At 35.8% G+C, this 9,761-nt stretch overlaps 3 protein-coding genes across 3 annotated transcripts; all 3 read right to left on the reverse strand.

Annotated features, from left to right (window-relative positions):
• Window positions 1–762: 762 nt before the first annotated feature.
• LOC101309960 lies at window positions 763–1,937 on the reverse strand. Its single transcript, XM_004306534.1, has 3 exons — window positions 1,435–1,937; window positions 1,091–1,123; window positions 763–940 (listed from the first exon to the last, which is right to left on the reverse strand). Exons 1-3 carry the CDS (start codon window positions 1,918–1,920, stop codon window positions 869–871), a joined length of 591 nt encoding a protein of 196 aa, XP_004306582.1. The 5' UTR covers window positions 1,921–1,937; the 3' UTR covers window positions 763–868.
• A 3,115-nt stretch (window positions 1,938–5,052) lies between these two features.
• LOC101301251 (protein RALF-like 19-like) lies at window positions 5,053–5,397 on the reverse strand. The gene has a single exon (XM_004308208.1). The coding sequence runs from the start codon at window positions 5,395–5,397 to the stop codon at window positions 5,053–5,055; it is 345 nt and encodes a 114-aa protein (XP_004308256.1).
• A 2,301-nt stretch (window positions 5,398–7,698) lies between these two features.
• LOC101310252 lies at window positions 7,699–9,499 on the reverse strand. Its single transcript, XM_004306535.1, has 4 exons — window positions 9,016–9,499; window positions 8,735–8,785; window positions 8,109–8,153; window positions 7,699–7,928 (listed from the first exon to the last, which is right to left on the reverse strand). The coding sequence occupies exons 1-4, from the start codon at window positions 9,478–9,480 to the stop codon at window positions 7,848–7,850; spliced, it is 642 nt and encodes a 213-aa protein (XP_004306583.1). The 5' UTR covers window positions 9,481–9,499; the 3' UTR covers window positions 7,699–7,847.
• Between the last annotated feature and the right edge of the window lie 262 nt (window positions 9,500–9,761).

Genomic DNA, 9,761 nt, shown 5'->3' on the forward strand with positions numbered 1-9,761 from the left:
TATCAACTTTTTAATAACTTTTTCGATGATTTTTCTTGTGTTACCAAACATCGGAATGAAAAGTTCTTATAAATTTTCATTCTCGTTCACTTTCTCATGGGAAAGAGGAATCGAATGAATTACTTTCCTTTCTGTGAACCAAACGAGACCACTTTAGATTTCTTAAAATCTCCTGATCACCATTTGTGTTCCATGCTAGACCAACCTATACCTTACCACATCATGTGGTTAATTAAAGATTGGACGATATTAGTTCCAGGTTAATTTGGAGAATCAATCGCCCATCAAAAAGGCCAACACCCCTTTTTATTATGATTATGTAAGAAGATAACTACTACAAGGTAGTCTAGTAGCTCTTGTCTAATTGGATGTGCTTCTCCCCAACCTAGATGTGAACCATGAAAAAGATTGTAATGTTCTGTCGGCTAATTGGGCACCCAGTAAATTTGTCTTTAGATTTAGGAAGTGTTGGGATACCGCAATTTATTATTATTTTTTTTTCTTCTTTTAAGTTTATGTAAGAAGATGGTCGATTATATATACCTGGGTCTCCAAGTTTCTAGCAGAGTACACAAGAGCAATGGGAAGCGCAATTTAAGACATTAGACATAACCGGAAGGTTCACAACCACGATGATGAAGATCATTAGATCAAAATCAAGACAGTCTATTCTATTCTACCGACAAACAAGATAAACTCACAATAGTTTCACAAAGTCATCCTCGATCTCATAATTGGAAAAGAAAATGTAGTCAACTTTTAGCATATGAACATGAATTACATGATCAGAATGCATGTAAGGTAGAGTTGATCAGAAAAGAAATTACAAATTGATACACATATGCCCATTGCGGCACCCCTTAATATATCACATAATGCTACACAAAGTTGCAACATTCACTGCCGTATCCAATGCTTTCATCGTTTGGCGCATTCTGGTCTGCAAAACATATATATATATATGGATGGAATAAGAACTTCATCATATATCCACATACACATAATTTTCATTTTTTTAACAAAATGTTTGAAGGAAGTTGGATTAATAATGAAGAAGAAGAAGATTTAAGAAGTTAGGAAAATAACATACCCGTCCTGGTCCACCTCCAGGTGAATCTATGGCCTGCATATCATGCACTTTGTCAATATTACTGAAGTTGTGCAAAGTAGCCTTAACAAGTTTTTACAATTTACTCAATAAAATACAGAAACAGAAACAAACATAACCATATAAATGCAATTTCATAGCTCCAAAATCATTTAGACACAAATATTGTCCAAGTTCTCTTTCTATTTTAGGTTTTGACTTGTCTAAAATGATTGTCATTGGTCGTAACTCGTTACTTAATTGCCTAAAATATCACCGGGAAAATATAAGACAGGTTTGGACCAAAATGATCGATGACTACAGCAAATGATGAATTAGAACCATACCAGATTTGAAGAACCATATCCTCCTCTCTTTGATCTGAGCAACATATGGTTATCCATAAAATAAGCGTGATGGTGATCACTCTGCCGGTTATACCTTTGCCTTTCCGGCTTGGACTCGTAGCATCCGGGACAAAGATCGTAAGTGTTTGAGTTCACGTTGTCAAAGCACTCAACACAAGTGAAGTAGAGCCCCGTGAGACAAATCCCACAAACGCTGCACCAGAAGCTCCTGGTCTTGATGATGTAGTAAAAAGTTAGAACTTCCATGAAATCCAGCGCGCCGTCGTGGTTGCGGTCGAGATCGTTGAAGAAGCTGGGGCTGATCCATTGGTTGCCGCTTTGGTAGAGAAATGCGGAGAACTCGTTCCAGTCGACTTGGCCGTCGCAGTTTGTGTCCATGGATTGGAAGAAGCACCAAGCTAGTTGCTCAATCTCGGGTGATCCGTTGTTGTAATATGCAGATGCTGCCTGACGCAGCTCGTCCATTTCAGAGTTTACCTTGAAGCTGTAGCTAGAGCTTTCTTGGCATGGATCGATATATAGAATATTGCAGTGTGTGTATAAACTATAAGGAAGTTGTTAAATTGCTACATGAAATACATATATATATATATATATATATATATATATATATATTTTTGTTGCTACTTATAATATAAAGGTCTTATATAGTTTTGCTGCGTTGACATTAATTACATGTGCAATCTCTTCATTCTCATAAATCTAGGTCAAGGCTAGGGTGTATATATACATTTTTTGTGTAAGAAGAGGGTTTGGAAATTTAGAATAATATACGTAATAACGAACTACGTTAAACACGAAATCACGTATACATTTTCTTTTTAGTATCTTAAACTATGTATATTTTTTTTAATATGACTTATATCGTGTCTATAATGATCAATAACACTTTCATGTATCATCCTAAGTCCCATTAGCAAGCAAATACTGGATTTCATATTTGATTTCACTTTCAAACGATAATTACAGAAGCGATAGAAGTCATAAAACTCTTCAGTTTATTATTGCTTATTTCATATATAGTTGGTGATCATTTTTTTTGTATCAATTATTAAGCACAACTAGTTAGTACTTAGTATTGCCTCGTTGATTTGGTCATTTTTTCAATTCCCTGGAAATTGCATTATGTTCACGTCAACTGTAATGTACCAAACAAAATACAAAAATATAATGTACACTTGCTTGAATACATTCCTCAGACCACTCTGGCAACCAAACAGGGATGCTAAGAGAGTTCATGAAATATATTTGACCGAGAAAATGGGAATCATTCTTAACTGACCAACAAAATAATTAAGGGTAGTGCTCCTAACTCAAACAGATATCGATTCTAGCTATGAGAATTTCTGAAGGTTGAATATGGGGAGAGTGTAGTTTGCTCGGATTCACTGGACCATCATGAAGACGATCTATATATATATGCTAGCAATTTAGTTTTGTGGTTGATCTAAGTGTAGCAGAATGGTCATCTTTTTCAAAACCATTCGACATCAGTTTACTATAGACTAATTTAAACAGTTCCATATCCATTGTTTTGTGTTTACTATTATTTCTAGTAAGGCATAGAATAAACCTCTTACAAACATATTAAAAGATACAAATATATATAAAATCAAGAAATTAAGTCAATAGCTACATGCCTCCAACCTAACACGGATAGTGGGAATTCTTAATCATTACCAATTAACTTGGCCTGAGTTGAACCCTAGCTAATCCCTAGACAGAGCACCAGGAGCATAAATTAACCCCAGGCCCCCAGGGGCAACAGTGCTAGCTCTGATTTGTATTTGATCCTTGAAATACCCATTGTAATTTTACAGAAGCGAGATAAAAGAGGAAGAGCCTTCATCTTTTAGCTTAAACAAACATATATTACAAACATATTTACCTAAAGGATCATGATCTTCATCTTTATTCAATTTTTCTAGTCTAACTTCTTTATTCCCCTCTCTTCCTCTTCAACTTCTTCTAGCTAGCTTTTTAGTTAAACCTAGCGCATCTGGTGATGCAACTGCAACCTCGACGATATGTGTTAGCCTGCTGGTTGGCGGGTTGACCGCAGTTGTAGTACGTCACACCACTGCGGCGGCATGGAATGCCGTTCCTGTTGAGGGAACCGTCGCTGATGTACTTGGGTCGTCCGGCCAGTGTGCGGCGGCTTGAATCGGAGTCGAGCATCATCCCATTGTCCTCTCCAATGACGTCGCCCAAGCTGGCATGGACGAGGGATGAGTCGTGATTGTAGCGGGCGAGGAGGCCCCAGCCAGCATCATAGAGCTTGGTGGCCTCGACCGCTATGGCCACGGCCAAGAGGAGCGTGACCAGGCAGAGCTTATTATATATACGTCCGGGTGCAAAAGGGTACCGGTTCACAAACACAAAAGCGTTTGTGAATTAACAGATGACGGCCGTTTCTAGCTAACTTCTTCACCGCCCTTCCTGTTTGGGGAGGGAAATATTATTCTGAAAAGAGGGGGCGGGGGGAGGGCTCTTAAAAAGATCAAGCGCAACATCGGGTGCCCGTTTAAGACTTGGATGCTACATTTTGCTACGTATTGTGTTTCTAACTATTAAGTCCTTCATTAGAATGGGTTGTTGTAACGTTATGGTAGCTAGCAACAATGCATGTGTCACTTTATTTGCCCACATACATGTCCTTGAATGGAACTTATTCTATGCATGGGTAGTGTACGTAGTGACTTTAACACCCATGAAGTGATCACAGCCTCTTGTTTCGAGTTTCGAATTGTAAATGATGATATAGACAAAAACTTGAAGATATATATTATATAGAGAAATTTTATTCTAGCTAATTTTTAGATGCACATCTCATATTTTTGTAATTTTTTTTTATTTCTATATTGCCCTTAGTTCAGACAATATACTAATATAATCATAACCTCCAGCAGTTCTAGATCTCTCCTCAATCGATATGGATGGCCATGTTCCACTGGATTGTAAATACCTGAGGTTAATTGTTGGGGGGAGAGAGAGTTGCAGTAAGTTAAGAGGATTTGATCGATTAGCTCCTTAGTATATGAATTATGATATGTAATTCAAAACTTCATAAATAATTTCTTTTATATCCACCAGACCTGGGTTTACAAAACTGAAGTTCATCTACAAGACTTGACACTTGAAGTTTAATTATGGTCGACATGAATGTTAAGCTATTCGATATGAAACCAAAAACTTGTACGTGTTGATCAATTGAAATTTTGAAAGGATGCAGGTGAGGGATTCCCTATCTATTATAATTTTTCGCTTTCTAGAGAGTCAAAAGAGTAGAGAGAGGGTAAAAGAAGAAAGGAAGAAGAAATATCAGGAAAAAAAATGACAAAAAAAGTTAGAGAAGTGTCTATTAAGAATATAGTTAGGAATATGTTAATAAAATTTCTCTTATATGAAAATTTTGTATTTATTTATCGAAAAACGTTAAAAAGAAAAAACACATATAATATATATGCAGCAGAAGGGAGAGGTGATTGACACAATTGACTTTCCTTAATTATTATCACCACCACTACTACAACTTACTGATGTCCATGACACAAATCTGGAAGAAACTTTTCTTATTCTTGTTCGAGTTTCTTTCAATTAATTGCTGCGAGCGCAACGGGTGGCGACGCTGCAACCACGGCGGTAAACATTGGCTGCCTGTGAGTTCTGTCTGTTGCAGTTGTAGTAGGCGGCTCCGGGCTGGCCACACGGTACATGGTTTCTCTTAAGGGCACCGTAGCTGATAAAACGGGGCCTTCCAGCAAGTTGACGCCGGCCGACCTCGGAGTCCAGTAACATCTCATTGTCTTCTCCGATCAAGTCACCCACGTCGTCGTGGTTGTGTCTGAGACCCCAGGCGGCGTCGTGGATCGGTGAAGACTCTACTGCAGCCACCATGGCTAAGGCCAAGAGGAGCACAACAAGGCAGGACTTGAAATCCATTTCCAGATTTTTGGGGGGACAAACAGAAGTTTCTGAATTTAAAGTGGATTCCGCCAATTGGTCTCTGCCCTTCCTTGAAGTTTGAGGGAGAGGGAACTGAGATGAGACAACTGAGATATATAAAGAAAATAAGGTGACGGGTTAGGAAGATCTTTGGACAAATAAAGGACATATCTGATTTTGGTGGCTGTGCTTTTCTTTGTGATCTAATTTTGCCCGTTTCTTTCTCCTTAATTTTCTTTCTGTGTACGTTTTATATAGTATGTCCCATGCAAATTTAGTTTATTTGATCTGTTAATCAAACTCATTACAAATTTATAAATCATACAAATTAACAAATAATTACTCATATAACTATACACGTTTATAAACTAGAATTTTTTTATGCTAGTAACATTGCACATGTGGGTTTATGCTAGTAACATTGCACGAGTAGCTAGGGTTTCGTATTATCAAAGTAGGGTATGGGTGAATTTAATTGATCCATACTGTTTTCTTGCCCGGTTTAGTTAGTCTAGCCTCTTATCAAGAAATATTTCTCTTGATATATACGTTTGAAGATTTTCCTGTTTCGACCTACATCTTGTATAGATTTATTATTTAGATAATGTCGATTTAGTACAATTTTTGGCACCTCACTTTCCAGTTTCCATTGTAACAATACTAAAGAGAAAATTAGATAAAAACCCAAAATACTAGACCTCTTTTAAGATAAACCCATACATATTTTTATTTCATTTTACACCCACTCCACATAAGCAAACTTACTATATAGAGCATATGTCTATAATTAATAGTTTTTTCATTTTTTTAGTTTCTCTGATTTGCCCTTCAGACGATATAAAACTAAATTTGGTATCTTTCTCAATTTTAGAATCAATTTGAAACTCAAATATTGAGCTAAAATTTAGTTGGATTTAACTTTATCATAATCAATTACATTCTTTAATTTCTTACCTTGTTATTACTAACTTGAGTGTATATATATGTTATATATAGAAGTATGTCATTTGTAATAGAATGATTCTTTTCATTATTAAGCTCACATTTGGTGTCTCTCTACATAGTCGAAAAATATCTAATTGTAAGGTACACGGTCTTGTTTTTTGATTAATTTTCTTCTTTTTATGTATATTATTATATTATTTCTCATCCTGATCGAGAGAACATTTACATTTCTAATATACCTATTAAGTAGGACATGATATGATAATATACCTAAAAAAAAGAAACCCAAAATTGGGTTTAGGGTATAGGGTTAAGGTAATAGGGTTTAGGGTATAGGGTTAAGGTAATAGAGTTTAGGGTATAGGGTTAGGGTATAGGTTTAGAGTATAGGGTATAGGGTTTAGGGTATAGGGTATAGGGTTTAGGGTTTAGGGTTTAGGGTATAGGGTTTAGGGTTTAAGGCTTAGGGCTTACGGTAACACTATAAAATTTCTTCATTTTACTCTAATAATCAGATATCTTATTTATATTATATTTTACCTTATGTATATCATAAAATGTATTCATTTCACATAAATTTTTTCATAAAAATAAAGAAAATCGCATGATTCTTGCAAATTGATTGAAAAATGTTAGTGTTAAAAGAAAAACTCATAATCAAGGTATTTAAGAAAACATCAATTAAGTTTATTTATTATGTTTATATGTTATAGTTGAATGGTGGCAGTTGTGTAAAATTTAGAAAAAATAAGACATGATATGTATCATAATTGATACATTTTAGATGTCTATCAAAAAGAATATTATATGTGTTTTATGTAAAATTACTCTTCAAAATTGGGTGTATATGAAAATCCCCCGGTATTTGAATTAAGTACATGGATCTTGGTTATATATCACGTATAAATTATGCCCTATTATCCTTTTAAAAGCAATGATATATAAATATTACTCATATATACCAGCTTGAACACTTTCATTGACATATATACATAAAATTGTTTAGTTACTTGCCAAAATTAAAGACAGAATTGTTTTGATGTCTAACCCACCCAAAATGGATTAATCGTCGACCAATGAATCGGAGATGCTTGAACCTCAAACTCAAGTGGGAATACTTAATCTTTATCAACTTAAATATTAGATGGAAACGTTCCCCAATTACGAACCTAACCATGTCTTTAAACTATAAGTAAGCGGCATCGAGCTAGCTGTGGCAACACTAATTTGAATCCTTGCATATCGATGGTAAATTTGTAGGACTACTAATCGCGATGCATGGTGGCGTAGTAGCTAGCTAGGGTTTGTTGATCAGGTACTGCTTGAATGCTAATTAATATTGTTCGAATGATGTGATAAGGAGCTGCAATTTTTATTACTGAATCGGTCACAATATCAGATGAGAAATGGAAAATACACAGAAAATAGCTAGGAACCACAGGCATCTCGAAACACAACTTAATTATGATAACGCCACTAGCACCGTGGCTCGATTAATTCATTCACATAATGGTACACGAAGCCATCAAATTTGCAACTCCAACTGCGGTTTCTAATGCACGAAATGTTGAACGCAATCTGTTCTGCAAGACATAATGAACGAAAACTGTTAACATTTTCTTTAACAAATTAAGAAGAGCGAGGTGCCTGGATTATATAGATGCATATATCATATATTATATGGGGCTGTCTAACTGTCTTCATCTGTAACAAGTAAATACACAAGAGAAGAAAAGGCTGTACGTGAACAATATTATACCTACCCTTGCAGGTGTAGCTGGAGGCTGCTGTCGTGCTGGAACTATTGCCTGTGTACATACAATATATGATTTGGCATGGTTTGATAAATTAAATCACACAAGTTAAGCATAAGAGACATATATAGCTTATTTAATCATGCCAGAAATCCGAGCTAAAGAATAATACATATCCCCTAAATATAATATCTCTCAGTGACTTACATAACAAGTATTTAGTGTCTGTAATAGCTTGACATGTTCCTGATTTACAATCCATATATACTTCACTGTTTTTATATTACATGGGAAATGACTGCGGAATCAATAAATGTCCGAAGAAACAAAAGGTCCAAACAGTCTCCAACCTAATCTTGCTGATGATTAACTTGAATCAATAAGTAATTCAAAATTTGGCCCCTGCTATATTGAAATTAAACTGTGTAGGAAATCTTATTAGGAATCAATGGCTTCACGTAATTACCAGACCCCAATTTTGCTGATTAACTCAATCTCGTTTGTTTTAAGTTACTGTTACGTACACTTGCAATCCTTTAAGTTTGTTAAGATTTGAGTTTCCACATTTACTTTAACATTTATACATACAGTACCATAAACAAATTTACACAAAAAAAAGGCAGAAGCGTATATACCCTGCTTGCAGATGTAGGTGGAGCTTGATATGAAGTTTGTCGACCTATTGCCTGCATAACCATTTAATTTCATTGATAAAATTATACAATTAAGTAGCGGCATAAGAAATCATTGAATATCGATCTATTTTGTTGTATTTATGTTCCTTGTTTCTCTTCCAGTCTAGTTCCTTGTTTCATTTACGCTCATTTTGTAACTAAAAAGTAAAAGAAAGACGTGAGTTAAAATTTTGGCAACCTCTAAATGAATTGAATTTCTATAAAGCGCAGCGTGCGATTACCTGACTCAGGTTATGATTACCAAGAGCCTGTCGTCTCTTTGCTATAAGCAGCATATGATTATCCAAGAAGAGTGTATGGCGGTGACGGAACTGCTTTTCAGCATAGCAGTTGGAGCACAGATCAAAGGTATCGTTGGCTCTGTCGAAGCACTCGACACACGTGAAGTACAACCCTAAGAGGCGTTCTCCACAGCCAACACAAGAAAAGAACCTGGTCTTGATGATGTAGTACAGTGTGAGAACTTCCCTGAAGTCTAGGTAACCATCACCGTCTTCATCGAGCACGTTGAACATGTCAGGGTCAATGTCGTAGCCGCTTTGCTGGAGAAACGAGATGAACTCCGACCAGCTGACTCCACCGTCACCGTTGGTGTCCAAGGATTGGAAGAAATCCAAGGCTAGTGTCTGGAGATTCTGTGACCCATTATTGTAGTATGCTATAGCAGCCTGGTTTAATTCCTCCATGGAATAAATTTCAAGGCCTTGGGCTAGCTAAGATGAGAAAAATCGTATATATATATAGAGGTTTTTGTTCTCATGTTAATTAGGTCGAAGGTGTTATTATTCTACTGACAATAAAATATATAGAAAATTTCATAAAAGTCTACTTTTTAACATTTGTTCCTTCATAAGTCCACCTTAATCTTTTTACCCATATAAGTCCACTTTAAGGGTCAGATTCGTCATCTTTCTTTCATTTCATACCTAAAATACCCTCCCAATCACTCCCTACAAAAAAAAACGGC

Source organism: Fragaria vesca, linkage group LG7 (genome assembly GCF_000184155.1).
Source record: "Fragaria vesca subsp. vesca linkage group LG7, FraVesHawaii_1.0, whole genome shotgun sequence".
NCBI lineage: Eukaryota > Viridiplantae > Streptophyta > Magnoliopsida > Rosales > Rosaceae > Fragaria > Fragaria vesca.